This window comes from Neodiprion fabricii, chromosome 3, assembly GCF_021155785.1.
Source record: "Neodiprion fabricii isolate iyNeoFabr1 chromosome 3, iyNeoFabr1.1, whole genome shotgun sequence".
NCBI lineage: Eukaryota > Metazoa > Arthropoda > Insecta > Hymenoptera > Diprionidae > Neodiprion > Neodiprion fabricii.
In genome coordinates this window covers 31260858-31279016 of record NC_060241.1, presented here as the reverse complement: position 1 = coordinate 31279016, position 18159 = coordinate 31260858, and the positions used below count along the sequence as shown (strand labels likewise).

Below are 18159 nucleotides of genomic sequence, written 5' to 3'. Positions count from 1 at the left end.
ATTAATTAACAATATAATAAATTGTATGAGATTATTCATAGCTACTGAATATGTGCTAGCACGAAAAATGAATTGAAATAATTTATTGTAAACGTGACAAGTTTGTAATATTTCAGATGAAATATAATTACAATTGCCATTAAATATTATAAGAATATTAATTGATTAATAAATAATATAATAAATTGTATGAGATTATTCATAGCTACTGAATATGTGCTAGCACGAAAAATGAATTGAAATAATTTATTGTAAACGTGACAAGTTTGTAATATTTCAGATGAAATATAAGTACAATTGCCATCAAATATTATAAAAGTGTTTTACTCACCCAGCACAAATCCTCGTCCTCCTCGTCCTCCTCCTCGTCCTCCTCCGACCACCTTCAACCACCTCGAACAACCATCGATAATGGTTGATGGGAGTCGAGAAATTTTATTAGCGGACTGACAGCTACGGAATTTGGGGTTGCGCGAAAAACGAATTGAAATTATTTATTGTAAACATGAACCGGGAACCACGTAGCGCTTGTCCTGGAAGTCGAGAAATTTTATTAGCGGACTGACAGCTACGGAATTTGGGGTTGCGCGAAAAACGAATTGAAATTATTTATTGTAAACATGAACCGGGAACCACGGAGCGCTTATCCTGGAAGTCGAGAAATTTTATTAGCGGACTGACAGCTACGGAATTTGGGGTTGCGCGAAAAACGAATTGAAATTATTTATTGTAAACATGAACCGGGAACCACGTAGCGCTTGTCCTGGAAGTCGAGAAATTTTATTAGCGGACTGACAGCTACGGAATTTGGGGTTGCGCGAAAAACGAATTGAAATTATTTATTGTAAACATGAACCGGGAACCACGGAGCGCTTATCCTGGAAGTCGAGAAATTTTATTAGCGGACTGACAGCTACGGAATTTGGGGTTGCGCGAAAAACGAATTGAAATTATTTATTGTAAACATGAACCGGGAACCACGTAGCGCTTGTCCTGGAAGTCGAGAAATTTTATTAGCGGACTGACAGCTACGGAATTTGGGGTTGTGCGAAAAACGAATTGAAATTATTTATTGTAAACATGAACCGGGAACCACGGAGTGCTTATCCTGGAAGTCGAGAAATTTTATTAGCGGACTGACAGCTACGGAATTTGGGGTTGTGCGAAAAACGAATTGAAATTATTTATTGTAAACATGAACCGGGAACCACGGAGCGCTTATCCTGGAAGTCGAGAAATTTTATTAGCGGACTGACAGCTACGGAATTTGGGGTTGCGCGAAAAACGAATTGAAATTATTTATTGTAAACATGAACCGGGAACCACGTAGCGCTTGTCCTGGAAGTCGAGAAATTTTATTAGCGGACTGACAGCTACGGAATTTGGGGTTGCGCGAAAAACGAATTGAAATTATTTATTGTAAACATGAATCGGGAACCACGGAGCGCTTATCCTGGAAGTCGAGAAATTTTATTAGCGGACTGACAGCTACGGAATTCGGGGTTGCGCGAAAAACGAATTGAAATTATTTATTGTAAACATGAACCGGGAACCACGGAGCGCTTATCCTGGAAGTCGAGAAATTTTATTAGCGGACTGACAGCTACGGAATTTGGGGTTGCGCGAAAAACGAATTGAAATTATTTATTGTAAACATGAACCGGGAACCACGTAGCGCTTGTCCTGGAAGTCGAGAAATTTTATTAGCGGACTGACAGCTACGGAATTTGGGGTTGCGCGAAAAACGAATTGAAATTATTTATTGTAAGCATGAACCGGGAACCACGGAGCGCTTATCCTGGAAGTCGAGAAATTTTATTAGCGGATTGACAGCTACGGAATTTGGGGTTGCGCGAAAAACGAATTGAAATTATTTATTGTAAACATGAACCGGGAACCACGGAGCGCTTATCCTGGAAGTCGAGAAATTTTATTAGCGGACTGACAGCTACGGAATTCGGGGTTGCGCGAAAAACGAATTGAAATTATTTATTGTAAACATGAACCGGGAACCACGTAGCGCTTATCCTGGAAGTCGAGAAATTTTATTAGCGGACTGACAGCTACGGAATTTGGGGTTGCGCGAAAAACGAATTGAAATTATTTATTGTAAACATGAACCCGGAACCACGTAGCGCTTGTCCTGGAAGTCGAGAAATTTTATTAGCGGACTGACAGCTACGGAATTTGGGGTTGCGCGAAAAACGAATTGAAATTATTTATTGTAAGCATGAACCGGGAACCACGGAGCGCTTATCCTGGAAGTCGAGAAATTTTATTAGCGGACTGACAGCTACGGAATTTGGGGTTGCGCGAAAAACGTATTGAAATTATTTATTGTAAACATGAACCGGGAACCACGGAGCGCTTATCCTGGAAGTCGAGTTTCACCGCGTAGCGAACCCGAAGCGCGGGATCCGGGAGGTTGAGAACCCGGTACTCGAAATACGTAGCGGACCCGAAGCACGGGATCCGGGAGGTTGAGAACCCGGTACTCGAAATTTGCGGAGCGCGACTCTCATCCGTCCGCTCTACTGCGCGGTTGTTTCCAGACTGAGGAATTCGGCTAGCTGATTTTGAATTGGTGACGTAACTCTCTGGACATCCGACATCCAAACTTTGGTTTCGACCTTTAATACTATGTATGATGATGTATGATGTACGATGTATGATGTATGATGTATGATGATATGATATGATGTATAATGCTTTTAGTTTTCACGTTGCATACAAGAAATACACACTTTATCTCTCCTGCCGATTCCAGACTCAAGCGGCCATGCCCTTCGATGGTCAGCCGTTGACTAAAGATATATTCTTGAGTTAACGGGTCAGCTAATAACGTTGCCGTTCTGCGACAGTCGGATGATAAAAATTTTTGCTCGTACCTTTCAAATGCGTGTTAAAATACACTCGTAGTTTTAAAAAGCTTCGTTCTTTCTCTCCCTATCCCAAAAAAAAACGAAATGCTACAAGTCACCTTTTCAGATCTTTAAATCAGGATACTGCATTAAATGCTGTCTCATATACGTAGCATCCATTTCATCTCGATAGAAATTAGCGCATCCGTGATGTATTACAGTTACTCTGAATTTTTTTCCATACAGGCACTTTCCAAAAAACAATTCTGCTCCTCTACCCAACGTAGATACTTTACTTACGACTAGCTAAAACAGCTAAATAGATCTTAGAATAATTATGAATATCAATGCCATGGAATATATGTATGAGCAAGTGGTCGAGGAGGAGGAAGGTGGTCGGAAGTGGTCGGTCGTGGTTGGAGGTGTTTGGAACTGGTAGGGGGTGGTAGAACGTGGTCGGAGATGGTCGACGGAGGCAGGGGGCGGTACGAGGTGACAGAAGGTGGTAGGAGGTGTTAGGCGGTGGTTGGAGGTGAACGAAGATGGTAGGAGGTGGGTAGAGGTGGCAGGAGGTGTTTGGAGGTGGTTGGTGGTGATTGATGGTGGTCGAAGAGGTCGTGGACGATGAGGATGCCAAGGCGGGGGCGGCAGTGGTCGGGGGACAAGGTGGTCGAGGAGGACGAAGGTGGTCTCAGGTGGTCGTAGGTGGTTGACGGTGCTTGGACGTGCTCGGTGGTAGTTGGGGGTGGTTGGCAGTAGTCGTGATGGTCATTGGAGGCGGTTGGCAGTGCACGCCAATCTCAAGCTTTCAGGGCGCACTCTGGGCCCACTTGCCCGCCGAAAACTGGTTACAAAAAGTTACCCAAGGGTATCCGTCTTTATATTCTTCAGTCAACGCTTCTGGCCCGTCCGTTGCTTGCAGCGACTGCAGAGCACGGTCTTACATACAGGTTTTTGCAACGAACTGAAATTTGAGCGGTGGGGGTAGCCGCGTTATTGTCCAAATTTTTTTGCCACTACTGGCCACTACGCAGCGCTGTCAGTTATTCATAACATAACAACGTAAGGTTATTTGTGTATGAGTATCAAAAAGATAGGTTAGGGTTCCGTCAAATAATAATAATAAGCTTATGAATAACTCGTAGCGCCGCTCTTGTGGCCATAAGTTGTACTTTTGTTTCGGACCTGAACTGACCATCCCCCACCACGTTCGTTGCAAGACTTGTATGTAATAGCGTTTTCCACTGGTTGCACTGAGTGTGAACAGAGAGCGCGCTAGCGGTAGACTCGTATTTCCAGCGTGTTCCACTGGCAGCTCGGGTGCGTGAATTTAGCATTGAGCGCGTAAAATATTGCACTGAAATCGGGAGTCGGTGTCAAAGTAGTGCAATTATGGCTGCAGATCGTGAAAGAGTCGAAGTAGATGCTGTGACAGCAACCCTTTTATTAGATCTAATTTCATCTTCGTCTAGCAGTGATGATGCTTGCTGGAGCCGAAAGATAGAGAGATTCCCAAAATTTTAAATTTCATAGGAGTAATCCACAGCATGTCCGATATCGAAGTATGGATACACAATTTTTCAGCTTCTAGAGGTTAACTGCTAGGTATATTTCAGGAGATTGGGACAACTTGACTGGCTGCTTATTAATTTTTATCTTTTCAGCGGAATTGTCAATATTTTTTGCCCTTGTATGCTCGTGTTTAACATTTGTGACATTTATTTACAAACAAAAAATTACCGTTGCGTTTGTTCAATTGGCTTCTTTATCACTTACTTGAAAAACTGCCAGTCGCGCAGTCGGTCAAGTAACGTCACATTATTTCTGATTTAGGAGAAATTATGATCCAGTCTGCCTTTATACGTTTTACGGCGTGTTCCACTTAGAAGGTTTGCCCCGATGCCGGGCGACGTATGCACGGAACGAGTGCCCCCTGTTCGAGCAGTGCGCACTCAGTGCAACCAGTGGAAAACGCTAGACCGTGCTTCAGAGCCAACCGAGCTCCTGCCCTTCCTATCCCACTTTCGATGTTTTCATCCTCATTGATTGGTTAGTCCAATTTTTACTCAAAGGCGCTGTAACGTTACAATCAAAAACTTTATTTAATGATAATATAAAAAATGAAGGCGGCACCGGAGCCTAAGGATGTACTGGTACGCTTTTTCTACTATACATGTCTTTCAAATATCCATTTAACAATCTACAATTCAATCGTCAATCATAACCTCAAGGTTTTTTAATTCCCAGTTCTACTTAGATTGATAAAATCAATATAAACAAAAGTTTCAATTGATATCATAAATGTAATATTAGTTGCCATCATTGTGTACTCTAATTGTAACGCTACACTATAAACTATTCATTGAAATTATGGCAATTCAGAGTTATCAACTTTAATTGTACATGTGTAGTAATTAACATTTATTACTGTAGCGTATACAACTGTTACAATACATTTTTGCAGGAATTTCAATTTAAACAATCCACACATTGGAAAATATCAGATGGATTCAGCTCAATTCCTGTAGCTTGTAGCCTGATTGCAGTAGATGGGAAACGTGGATTGATTTACACAGCTTGCGACCACAAAATCATAGTCCTGAAAAGTGGCCACAGTCTGGACAAGGAATGGAGAAAGGAATTTGTTATGCCAGCAAAAGTTACTTGCCTTGCATTTAATTGCAATTGTTCGTACTTAGCTGTTGTTTTTGATTCTCCCACAGCTTACATTTACAATGCTGCTTCAGTTGTACAACAGGTATATTTAAAATCTAGAAATAATTTCATTTACTCCACAAAATCAAAATATGAACTGAGGATACTGTTGTGTCCGAACTTGTAATAACAATCTATCTATTTCACAACTATGTGAATATTTACAGCAATTGGAGCTGCTACGAGAGATCAAATTATCGTCCTCATATAATGTCCATATTTTGGATCTTCGTTGGAATCCTTGCATCTCTGGAATGTTATGTACAGTAACAAGTGATCACTCTATAGGCAGTTTTAATATATCATCTGACAAAAATTCATCAGTTCTGACAATATTGGAAAAACTAGAAAAGTTAGATGTGCTCTGTGTGGCTTGGAGTCCCAAGGGAAAACAATTAGTAGTCGGAAGCAAGAATGGAAGTTTGCTACAGTTGAAACCAGATTTAAAGGCAGCCAGAATCATTGCAGGTCCTGATCCGAGCATCGGCAGTGTCATTGCTCTTTTATGGATCAGCAGTTACCAATTTTGCGCTGCCTATTTAGACCCACAAGACTCACGAATTAATGTCCTCATTATAGATGCCCCCAAAGGTGAATCTAAGGGCATCTTTACTTGTTATGAAGATATAACTTATAGCGTGCCCGATGTTGAAGGAAAGGAGGGCAGTCCGCCACGATACTATTTTGAACATATTGCTGAATGGGGATTAATTATTGCTGCCAGTAGTACCAGTAGTGAAATTGCTGTTCTTGGCTCACTAGATAATGGAACAACATGGCAGCAATGGCAATTAGTTGACAGTGGAAGAGCTCAGCTACCTCTTGTGCGAACTAATGAAACCTTCCCTGTTGGCTTAGCAGTAGATAGAACATCTGTAAACAAACTACCGTGGGGTGGAGAGGGCTCAACGCTTCCCTACCCTGTACCTATACTTCATATATTTGGAACTTCAGGGCAGCTCTGCAGTTTTCATATGGTAAATTTAATGCCAGGAATTCCACCAGTCTGCTCTCCTCCGACTGAAACTCTTTCATTGGATAGTGAACCACACCCAAGTCTTGCTCCTACAGAAATATCATTTAATTTGGATGGCAGAGTCACCAGCACTCCACGACCTAAACAAATTGAGCCGATCATAGATCGACCAACATCAGCTGTAACCACAAACGTATCTCCGAAGACCTCAGAAGTTTCTATTCCACAACCGCAAACTGAATTGTTTGTAACAAAACCCCCTATTGAGAAAATTGAAGTATCATCGAAAGTAGACACATCACTAGTACCTAGAAAGGAACTAAAAGAGACGGAAAAAGTCAGCATTGACAGTAATGTATGTGTTTTGACATACGAGGAGGTATGCAATGATTTTGAAAAAGAACTGAGTAGTCGTAAGGAAACACAGTCCGTAGATATCGGCTCGCCAGGCGAACGTACGCAACTTATTGAAAAATCTGAAAATATGCAACGCTTCCTAACAGATTTACAGGAAACAACTACTAGTTTGACAAGTGACATCAATTACTTAAAAGCTTTGTTATTGCAGACTTTTGCCTGGCTGGAAGAAACGAAATCTAAATGCTCTTCTAAAGCTTCAAGTAATCCCCAAAATCGAGGAAATAATAATAAGCTGAAAGAATTGCAAAATCTTGTCTATTATATTCAGTCTCAATTGGAGCAAGCTGCAAGAGCCCTAGATTACGAATGGTTCGAGCATATAAAGAAAGAAAAAAATAAAATGAAAGTACCGAGGCTTGATTTTGTTCATCAAATCATGCTTCAGCATTCACAATCTATTGCCAAAATGGAAAATTTGATTCAAGCTCAGGTTAAGAAGTGGAAAACTCTTACACGTAGAGATATTCCTTCCTCGTTAAATAAATCCTTGGCCGATATGTCTCTATCTTCATCCGTCAATAACAAAGCTCCTAGTGGTGCTATAGAGTACAAATGTAAAGCAATTGCACAGAGAAATTGCAGCTTTACCTGTGAGAAACAACGCACTTTGAGGAATTTGTTGAACCAAACCACGATAAAGGTAATTAAAGCAGCAACCCCTTCAGAAATTCAGGATCGCTTGGAGGCAACAATATCTTCTCTGGCAATGCAAAGTCCACCCAAAGAAGTACAGAGACGTAAGAATGACTTAATAGAAAAGCTGATGCGGGAAGATGCACTACCTGCACCTCCACCTATCCCAGCTGCAAAAAGTCCCTTAGCATCTTTGGATCAAATTGTCGCCAACATTGGATCTGTTGGCATTCAGCCTAACCTTAATTTGCAGAATAAAGCCCCAGCCTTGATCGGAACACCTGCTTCCACTCTACCAATCAAAACATCTCAAGTTGGAGTCAAACCTAGTAGCACACAGAATAAGTCCACAGCATCCATTTCTCTTCCGTCGATCAAAGTACCACAAGTGGATGGCAAAGCACGAATAGCTGCTACATTAGTAGCATCGCAAACCCCATCAACAGCACAGTCTGTACAAAGCAAGCCAACTTCTGCTGCACTATTTGGCACACCTCCTACACCTCATACACCTCAAAAACCCATAACTGGCATCCCCAGTGGAATGAAATCTGTGACAATATCAGAAGTATCTCCATTCACATCTTCTGCTTCTAGATCATCGGTATTACCATTGTTGCCTTCTGCACTGATGCCAACTACAATCACAGCTATTAATAAACCTTTTTCAAAAATTGACACTCTTCCATTTAATTCTGTTATTGCTAAAACTGAGGCACAGTCAATACTTCCAACATCTACAACAATATCTACCTCAACAACTACACCAATAGTAGTTTCCACTTCTATACAAACCATCCCACAATCCAGTGTTAGTTTTATGTCAACAGTTCAAACACCAGCGAGCCAAGCGTCAACTTATCCCATTACACTGAAAACGTCAAATAGTTCAGTCACCACACAAAGAGCATTAACGACTACAACTTCGGTAAACGTAACAACGTCACAAATCGCGAGTTTTTCATTTGCAACTAAACCTGCAAGTAATACGCCTTTTTCATTCGCCTCAAAATCAGTAGCCAGCCCAACATCAAGCACAGCTCAGTCGTTAGATCTGTCAGTCATGGGGTTGGACCTACAGACTTCTAATACTTCGATTAAAAACGTAACACCAACAACAACAGTGGCGGCTGGTGGCTTTTTTGGATCTGTTGGGACATCATCACCTGGATCAATATTTGGTCGAACTTCAGCTATCTTGAAGGATAAGCCAGCAAATCCAATTTTTGGGAATCCTCCTGGGTCTTCGCTGTTTGGCGGGGTCTCAGTGGGTAGTAACATAATGTCTTCGTTCAGCGAAAGTGCAACACCTGGTGCACTAAAGCTACCAGTTTTTGGTAATAGCCCCACTGGCCTAACTGCACCTATTTTTGGTGGATCTGCTGCAAACCCGCTGAAGTCTGTTTCTGTTGAAACACCAGCTGTATCCACAGCTACATCAGGATTTGAAAATTCCGCTAATTTACCATCAGCTTCAGTTTTTGGTAATGTTTCTACCACCTCCGACACTCCATCTATATTTGGAGGTAAATCTACTGAATTTTCAAGTGCACCTACTTTGGGAGGAACTACCAGTCCACCGGCATCAATTTTCGGCAAAGCTAATAACAGTCCCATTAAACCACCAATATTTGCTGGTGACTCTGTTAATTCTTCGACACCCTCCGTTTTCGGCAGACCTCCCGATGCTGAATCATTTACGTTTGGTGGTATTCCAGCTAGTTCTACACCACTACCAGCTTTCGGAAGTGGTCCCACAATTTCCACGAGCCCATCAATGTTTGGTGGAGCTATTTCTAATCCCCAAACTGCATCAATTTTTGGTGGTACAGCTCCAACTCCTTCTACCTCATCAGTCTTTGGTACTGTTACACCGTCAAATCAATCAATATTCGGAGGGGCACCTGTAATTCCTACTCCTACTACTAACATCGGCTCAACTTCACCTACGCTGACGGCTACTGCACCAGGATTTAGCCAAACAGCAACTTTTGGTGCCAAGCCAGCATTTGGATCCACTTTTGGAGCATCAAAACCTATATTTGGCGGCGGATTTGCAAATACTGCATTTTCAGGTGCTACACAACCTACAAGTAAGCATTTGCTAATTAGTTGATGAATATTTGTCAAAAATATTTTGTCAGTGAACAATTCCTTTCAAGTAAAAATATCTGAGTTTCAGCTGCTTTCGGTGGGTTTGGTACGCCATCGCCATTAGGAGCTAACTCCGGTAGTATCGGCAGCAGTTCAATGCAGAAAGTATTTGGTGAAAGCAGTGGAAGTAGTACCTTTGAAAATCTTGCCACTCAGGAAGGAGGTTTAACTTTTGGCAATTTAGCTCAGAAGCAACAAGAACCAGCAGCCCCACCACCCTTTTCAGGGTAAGCAAATTATCCTTAAAATGTTTTATGCGTTTCTGAGAAAGATATCAATACGAAAAATTAACATATTTTATTCACTCAAGTGTGCTGATTTGTATCAAGAAGAATATCGCGCTCAATTCAACTTCGAATATGTAAAATGCTGATATCTTAAAACTTATTTGATAGCATTGAAGCATAATTGAGGGTAAATACCTTAGAATATAGTTAGCTTGGATCAAAATTAAACAATAATCCCAGAATACTACGATCTGAATATCGTTACATGATTTGATAAATTCACTTGTTTTGAAATCAATTGGTTACTTTTCCAGAGGAAGCTCGTTCCAGAGTTGGAGATAATGAAATCGACTGTGACCACATCAAGATTCATCAAGATTCATCAAGATTATCCCAATATACAAGTCGATCCGATACGTCTCTTTTTATAACATGTATGAAAGTCTTGTAGTAAAATATTTGTACGACATTGTTGAAAGTTAAGACTATATTTTTAATCACTATAGATATAAGATTTTGTATTAATTTTAGTGTCAGATGTTATGAAATTATTGTTATGGTCTTTAAATAATAATTATGCTTTTATGCGCAAAGCATATATGTTTATTGATTGTCCAAAATATCATATTCATTCAGATACCTCTTTTGATTGGCTTGGGAGAAACGGAAACTTTGACAGGCTTGCACAAGTCAATAACACATGGATCGTCAAGTGGAGGATGCGTGCAAATAGGTGACGATGGAACAAGAAGCGATAATGAAACTTCCACGTTACAAGCTTCCATCCACACTTGATGCGAAAGTAGTACAGTTGTCCTAAGTCTGTATTCACTTTGATTAGTGGTTTGAGAACGTAAATCAGATTGTCGTGGTAGTAGTAATTGTATCTGCTGATCAGGATGGCGTAGTTTGATACGTAACATTTCCGGATCTCGAAGATTTAGAATCTTTGCTGTCAAAGGAATGCCTAATAGCAAACCACCCGTAAATTTCAAGGCAGCATCTGCGTCTCCTCTCGGCTCTTCGATGATAGCACGACAGACACGAGTCATTGTAGATGGTCTTGGCAGCCTTTCCTCTCCTTGTGCAGGAGGTGTTAGCAGCAAGGGTATCAGGAGGCGAGTTAAACTTCCAGGTTTCGCCTCTCCGAGAGAAGGTAATTGAAGAACCAAAGCCCTAGAGAATGGCGGTAATTTTCTAGAATCAGGTGGAAGAGCATCGGCCTCTGAAAGGAAGTGACGAGCCAGTGGTAACGCACTTCCGGTTGCACCACGTGTCACACGTATCAACTCCACTGCCAGTGCTTTCAAATGGATATCATTTGCCAAAGAAATTTCTTCTACGCCCAAGCCTGTGAACAATCTTTGCAGCCTGAAAATATTTAGACATTGTTCAGTAAAGCTCATTTCTATTTGTGAAAACTAATGAAATAATTGTAAGATCCCAAAATTTATTATGACTATATTATTTATCAACTAATATCAATGTAATATTTACTTTTGGGCATGCTGTAGTAACACAGCAACATTGTTGGTTGAGCTTGATCCAGAAATAGTTGATGAAGAACTTGATGGAGGAGATGAAAGCTCTTGAACAATCGACCTAAGTAGAAGAAGGCACCGTATGTAAAGAGCAGTGAATCGAGCTGCTCCTTCCATTCCAGAATCCATTTCTGCCAATCGATCTAATTCAACACCTGCTACTTCCAACAACTGTGTGTGAACTCTACCATATGGCCTTGCTCTTTCCGCTCCAACGACCATTCTTTCCAAAAACTCCCGGCCTCTTCGATCTCTGGTTTCATCATCCTCAATGCTATCTTTTCCAAGGCTGGGAAATGGTGTAGGAGTAGGTCTTAGCCTAGGTACAAGGTGAGGCATAGTATCTCTGAGGTAATGGTAATGCTTTGCAGCATGCTCTGTAAAAAGTGCTGGCATACTTGGACAGTGTAACGCTGCATTGAATATCAGCACCAACACACTGGCATCTGTTTGTACCACATAAGGATATTCTATCATAAAGCATACATCACTTCTCATTTATTGAGAAGAATCATTCAAATTTTTCAGATAATCAGGTGTTTCTAGAAGTCCTAACTAAAACTTATTAACAATCGATTTTTAAATTTTATCCCGCAAAAAATTTTTCATAAAATTAGTACAACAAAGGATACAAGAAGGTTCGTCAACATCAGGTTCAGGCGTATCAAAGAATGGATGCCGACCAAGGAGCTGAGGCACAAGGGGGAGAGTAAGATATGGATGAGAAGCTCCTAGAGATGCTAAACAGGCTCGAATACTTTCTTTGTCTTGTGGATACCGGGCCAGATTATCCAATAATCTATTTACACACATATGAAGACAGTTGCGAGTGGCCAATCGACTTGTAGCCAAAGTGGCATGAAGCCCTTCTCTTACTTCCCCAGAGAAATCTTCCAAAGCTCCAAGTATAGTTTCTAACTGATCTTCCCTAAGAGTGACGCTGGCAGACATTTTACGCAATGATTCGATTGCTCTCAATCGCACATCCTGAATTTCGTCATTGAACATGTCCACCATAAAGTCAAGGGAAGTGCGCGCGATGTTAGGTTGCTCGAGAGACAAAGAGCACAAGGCTTCAACAGCAGCTGTACGTACCTATAAAAAATTATTTCCAAAAGTAGAGAATATTTACCTAATACATGGAACCTTGTACTTACTTCCAAGAATTCATCTTCCAGTCCATGAATAAATGCCCCACAAGAACCACTCCTTTCTTCAACTTCTGGCCCTTCATCCCCGCCTCGCTTTTGCTTCTTATCCAATGCTTGCTCCACAAATCTGCGTGAAACGCCTTTCATCATTCCCAATAAAGACATTGCCGCAGCTCTCACTCGAGGTGACAGGTCACCCATCAGACCACAGATTTTCGAGAATGCACAATCTATCATCCTCAACTCTTCGCCATCTCCTACTATAATGCTATTAATGACAGGAACAGTTTTCAATTAGAAAATAAATCGATAAATGCTTCATTCGTAATTTTGTATAATCATGTTGTTGCATGTCGGACGATTAGTTAAGAAGTAATGTCAATATTTCTTACTTATCAGGATACTCCACACCTAACAGCCATATTAGTTTTAATACAGCTCGGCGTACAATCTCATAATCGTCACGAAGGGCATCGCATGTTCCTGAAAATAGACTAGCTGGTAAGCGACATCCCCTTCGCGAATGTAATTCTGCCATAGTCTCGAACGCTTGGGCTCTGACTCGGGGATCTTGCGAATGAGCATAGTTTCCGACAAATTTCAACATCTCATCTGAAGTATTAGCAGTCAGAAATCGTCCAATTATAGATAGGCACCGTGTCTGTACGCCATGCCACGTGTCTGGTAAGTGATCGCGAGCTGCTTGTAGTGCCACACTCCTAGACAATAATAAAGACGTTAGAATGTTAAAACATTTGGTAAATTTAATTTAGATAGGAAATCCCATTTTTAAGTATTGATCGCAATCGCAGTTTCATTTATGATTAAGTACCTGTGAAAATTCCCCAATTTTAACAAAGTAGCCAAGCCTTGACTTTTGACTCTGTGAGATTCTTCATTCTTTAATAAATTTGCTGTTTCTTCCACAATGTCAGCTTTGTCTGCTGGATCTTCTGCGACTCCTCCTAACTCTGCTAACACCCAAAGAATCTTTGCCCGGACAGCTGCTTCTGGTTCATTGGCAAACCTTTCGATAAGTCGCTTTGCTGCTAATGAAACATCTTCCGATTGCACTTGTGCGAGAGAATCAGATATTCGCAAAAGCAGCTGTAATGCATCATTTCCAGCTTTGCATTTATCAAGTAATTCTATGTAAGCTAACGCAGAACTACTATCCCCACTTGCACAGCTGTTCTTATTGCTCACCGATGCAGAGCAGCGAAGTGTGCGAATTTTTTTCACTGGTGGTTCAGTCAACACCTACAAAAATAAAATGAGTTTGAACATGTACGTTATGATTAGAAATTAGAAAACGTAATAATCAAGAATGTATTTTCTAATTTAGTTCTGAATGTTCACTAGATTAGCATGTACGCGTAATCCCAACCTCCAAAGTACAAATAGGGTTATGGGTAGTTTGAAAGAGGTGAAGTACTATGGATCCCACCTGACTTTGGCTGAATTCCGCCAGTACTCGTTTCTTCATTAATGCAGCCATTATTTCTATTAGTCCAGTAGAAATTGTAAACTTTTATATGACCATCTTACGATCATTGTCATCCAAGCCCTGGAATAGAAATCCAGGCTTGAATCTAGATTGGCGCTGATTCAGATAATGTGACCACGATATGCCACGGTATGAGAATAAGAGGTGGTCCGACTCGCGCTAGATGCTGTCATTGTTTTGCTAAAGTTCACCAGTCGAGTCCAGGTGTCTCATGCGCCGAAAAGCTACTAACCGCGAGAATATAAAGTACCTTTCGGAACAGTTTGTATTTGTATCCACGCAAAAGTGACGTCACATACAATCCGTCGAGTACACTTTCTAAAAAAAAAAATGATGGTCTTTCGGAGTACCAAACAACGATACTGATGTTGTCGAATGCTAATACCCGTGCTGATAGTCGGATACGCAGCAATACTTTCCCATTTTATTATATCGTAACAACGGGGCATCGAGAATTGCACCTGACAAATAAACGGGTGCGTGCGGAAAAATAAAGTGATCAAACTGGCATAAGCAAAGCGACGCCATTATTGTTTACATTTTAGCTTTTCGTCACGGTAGACGCCTGACGGGGAGTCAGGGGATTTTGGTAAAATAATCACAGAACATTACATGACGAACAGTTGGACCACCTTATATTCTTACACAATGCCCAGCTAATCGTCCCACCCAGTAAACCAAAACGAATTGAAATGAATTGTATCAGTCAAAAACGAAATTGCCATGAATTGAAATAAATTGAATAGAATCAACAGACCTATGTGCCAATTCTTTTGAATTCCATTTAATTTGTTTTAATTCCGTTTTTGACATGCTCAATTCGTGTTGGTTTACTAGGCACAGGTTTCAAATTTTCGATTGTGTTCCTCGATAAAATCTGCGATTTGAAACGTTTTTTTTTGTCTTTTAAAGGAAATTTAAAGTTTGCGAATTACAGGTTCAGGACAGCCGCCAAGCGCATATCGATCAAATGACGACCCGTCAGCTCTGCTCTGAGCCATTAGATGCTATCGGTCACCGGTTGGCTAATTTTTTTAAACGGAAGTGATTCGCAAACGATAAATTTCTGATTTACGGTTAGGCGTGGAATGAGTGTTGCATCAGTAATTATACACGACTTGTATCGTTTTACATCTGGAATACTCCTGCGCAGATGCACGAGTAGGTTATCAGCAACGCATTGCAGTTGGCGGGGTTGCGCTCCACAGGAGTATAGATGCAACACTACATCATTGGCCGCACGATTAACTTGCGTGAAACAATATATTTGATTGATTCACTTTAACGTAGATTAAATACTGAATTTATTTGGATTATTATACACGTATGCTAAATTATACACTGCACATAATAATTAATATAACTACTCAATCATGTTATAGCGACTATCCATTACATCATTGACTACTCTTTCTGACTGAGCGTATACTGTGCTTAATTTCAAGAGCTAGTTTGTACCCTAGCTCAGGTCTGCGGTCTCTTCCCTCGACCATAGCTCTGACTTGACTTGAATTGACAATCACACCGTTGTTACCGATCACCGTCGATTTTGTTTTTTCAATATCAACAAGATCCACACCACGGCTACAATCGTCAATCAAAATAGTACGGAAACCGCTTGCCAGAGCATCAACGGCTGTTGCTCCAACGCACACATCGTACGCTAATCCGCATATGTAAATGTCGGTAGCGCCTTTGTTTTGCAGTTGAGAGAAGAGTGTCGTCTCCGTCAGCTTTCTGTTGTCCCAAAACACGGAGTACGAGTCCACTTCAGGATTTGTACCTTTGTATATTTTAACGGCGTTACTCACGACCACTAGGTCCTTGTGGAGCTCCGCGCCCCAGGAATCTTGGACGCAATGACGGGGCCACAGTCTCTGCTTCTGCGGAGGTGGACCAGCTAGCGTGACCGTGTCATAAACCTTTGCATCCTCCTTTGACACGCTGCTGGATGCGTCCACATCTCTAGGAAATATATTTAAAAAAAAGAAAAATCCCGATCAAGATGTGCTTTGCAACAAGGCTAGTATAAATCTCACCGTAGATGAAGATTGTCGACGAAAGATACGTGATCCACGGGATGCCAATCAAGAGAATAAAATACCGCGTCGAAAGGTACCGTTTTCAAAAGGTGATTGATCGGTTCGATCACTTCGGAACCGTCCTGCTGAGCCGCACATTTCGTGATGTTAAGAGACCCAGATATGAAATCATTCTGAACATCAACAATTAAAAATGCGCTTCGAGGTCTCGTGCACACTTTGATCCAGCGATTCCAACAAACCTGGAACAATAATTGATTATGTTTTCTCTATATTTAATTGGAAATGCCCAGGACTGTTTCATTTCAATTTATTTCCAATGCTGATACGACTAGACTTGAATATTGATTCAAGTATACTATTTTTTATAATACGTTTAAACCAATTTAGTTTACAATTTTTTTAAATTGCAGTGAATTAATGAATTCATTCCAAATTCAAGTGCACGTCCTTTTACGATATTTCGAACGCTCGGTACATTCAATATGAAATGATTGCCATCGAAATCGGGTTTCTTCTTTCTTTCTTAGGTGTAATATAAAACATCGTTTTACCATTGAGCTGTTATGAGTTGTTTGTGGAAAAAGTTAACGTATTTTAACGTATACGCTATTGCCAGGGACGTAAGACAAATGTTAACTTTTAACAAATTGGTCACGAATGAATATAAGTATAGCATGAGCCAAATGGTATGGAAAGCGCGCGGTAAGAAATAAAATTAGTATTGCAGTTCGGGGTTGTTTTCTATATAAGTGCTCTTCGAATTCCTTTCGTTTAAGGAATAATTGGCCGGAGAGGGAACAAATAATTGTCCTCCGCTCGTGATCACTTGCGATCGTGCACGCGCGCACACAAACACATACATATTGCATACCTCGAACTCCTCTCTATCGATGAGCCCGTCCCCATTCGTGTCGAACACGGCGTAGATCTCATTCAATTGATTTTCCTCCAGACCATAGATCTTCCCTCGATCGTTACGAAAGAGCGCACGGCAAATAAGCTCGAATTCAGAAAGGGACAGAAATCCGTCCTCATCTTTGTCAAAAGCAGTAAAACACGCGTCCATCACTTTTATCTTGCGTTCTTCGTTTCCAGGTCGTTTGTTTAATCGATACTGCGAGGACTTGGATTCTGCATTACTCCCCATACCATGCACGATTTTCATCCATTACACCTATTGGCCGGTGCAAATTAAGCAATATTCTTATACATATAGTATGTGTTTTGCGTGCACATTATTATCTGTGTACAATAGCCGTAGATATTCGTTGTTGGATTACTCCTGGTAAAAATTCCGTTAGACGTAGATAGATACCCAAAAAAATAATGCTAAAAACCATATAGAAAACAGACACAGAATCAGTCTTCTATTCGTTTTTTTTCGGTTTTTGGTTCATTTTCTATACTTTTCTATTCGCGTCTAACGGAATTTTTACTGAGGACTATTAAATTATCGATTGGGAAAAAGAAAAATTGTTACAAATACGAATGTTCGATATATCAATGAGTTTTTGATTTGAACATTATGACAAAATATTTATACCGTACGTGCTATATTATTAAATTCACCAAGTACTCACGATGTGTCATCAGATATGATCGATTTGACTGCATCATTAATGTCCGATAAGTTTCGATAATATGCTGCATAGGTACCACAATACTATTCAACCGAAACAATTTAATATCACTTGAATTTCGTGCGGAAACAGAACGGATAATATTACTTTGGTTTTTATTGCAGTGACTCCTTCCGCAATCGGAATTCAAATGATTATCTAATAGATGCAATAGGAGTCTGAATGCAGTCTCACCCTTATCGAGTGATCAGTTTTGGTGCAAACATTTGTACATTTAACTGTAACAGTGTATTTGTATAATAAACTATAATCAAGATAGAGAATAAACTATTTTTAATTGCATATTCTA

General features: G+C 40.6%; 3 protein-coding genes across 4 annotated transcripts; 1 reads left to right on the top strand and 2 right to left on the bottom strand.

The window, feature by feature from the left end:
- Positions 1-4148: 4148 nt before the first annotated feature.
- Positions 4149-10447, top strand: LOC124178863 (nuclear pore complex protein Nup214). 2 transcript variants are annotated; one of them, XM_046562609.1, is made up of 6 exons: positions 4149-4423; positions 4695-5014; positions 5326-5619; positions 5744-9698; positions 9788-9986; positions 10301-10447. In XM_046562609.1, the coding sequence occupies exons 2-6, from the start codon at positions 4982-4984 to the stop codon at positions 10326-10328; spliced, it is 4509 nt and encodes a 1502-aa protein (XP_046418565.1). In that variant the 5' UTR covers positions 4149-4423; positions 4695-4981; the 3' UTR covers positions 10329-10447. The 2 variants fall into 2 exon arrangements, with proteins under 2 accessions (XP_046418565.1, XP_046418566.1); XM_046562610.1 differs by lacking the exon at positions 4149-4423 and having other exon boundaries at positions 4842-4916; positions 5325-5619.
- Positions 10042-14472, bottom strand: LOC124178864 (integrator complex subunit 4). Its single transcript, XM_046562613.1, has 7 exons — positions 14126-14472; positions 13511-13938; positions 13071-13397; positions 12685-12946; positions 12160-12622; positions 11484-11973; positions 10042-11357 (listed from the first exon to the last, which is right to left on the bottom strand). The coding sequence occupies exons 1-7, from the start codon at positions 14174-14176 to the stop codon at positions 10619-10621; spliced, it is 2760 nt and encodes a 919-aa protein (XP_046418569.1). The 5' UTR covers positions 14177-14472; the 3' UTR covers positions 10042-10618.
- A 1000-nt stretch (positions 14473-15472) lies between these two features.
- LOC124178867 lies at positions 15473-17549 on the bottom strand. Its single transcript, XM_046562622.1, has 3 exons — positions 17102-17549; positions 16225-16469; positions 15473-16150 (listed from the first exon to the last, which is right to left on the bottom strand). Exons 1-3 carry the CDS (start codon positions 17393-17395, stop codon positions 15583-15585), a joined length of 1107 nt encoding a protein of 368 aa, XP_046418578.1. The 5' UTR covers positions 17396-17549; the 3' UTR covers positions 15473-15582.
- Positions 17550-18159: the final 610 nt, after the last annotated feature.

Coding starts and splice junctions, on each gene's coding strand:
- LOC124178863 (XM_046562609.1), top strand. CDS start 4,982: ATGAAGGCGGCACCGGAGCCTAAGGATGTACTG. Junction 5,015..5,325: donor CGGAGCCTAAGGATGTACTG/GTACGCTTTTTC, acceptor ACATTTTTGCAG/GAATTTCAATTTAAACAATC. Junction 9,699..9,787: donor AGGTGCTACACAACCTACAA/GTAAGCATTTGC, acceptor TCTGAGTTTCAG/CTGCTTTCGGTGGGTTTGGT.
- LOC124178864 (XM_046562613.1), bottom strand. CDS start 14,176: ATGGCTGCATTAATGAAGAAACGAGTACTGGCGGAATTCAGCCAAAGT. Junction 12,947..13,070: donor GGTGTGGAGTATCCTGATAA/GTAAGAAATATT, acceptor TGTCATTAATAG/CATTATAGTAGGAGATGGCG. Junction 11,974..12,159: donor TGATGTTGACGAACCTTCTT/GTATCCTTTGTT, acceptor TGGTACAAACAG/ATGCCAGTGTGTTGGTGCTG.
- LOC124178867 (XM_046562622.1), bottom strand. CDS start 17,395: ATGAAAATCGTGCATGGTATGGGGAGTAATGCAGAATCCAAGTCCTCG. Junction 16,470..17,101: donor TCGATAGAGAGGAGTTCGAG/GTATGCAATATG, acceptor TTATTGTTCCAG/GTTTGTTGGAATCGCTGGAT. Junction 16,151..16,224: donor GTCGACAATCTTCATCTACG/GTGAGATTTATA, acceptor TATATTTCCTAG/AGATGTGGACGCATCCAGCA.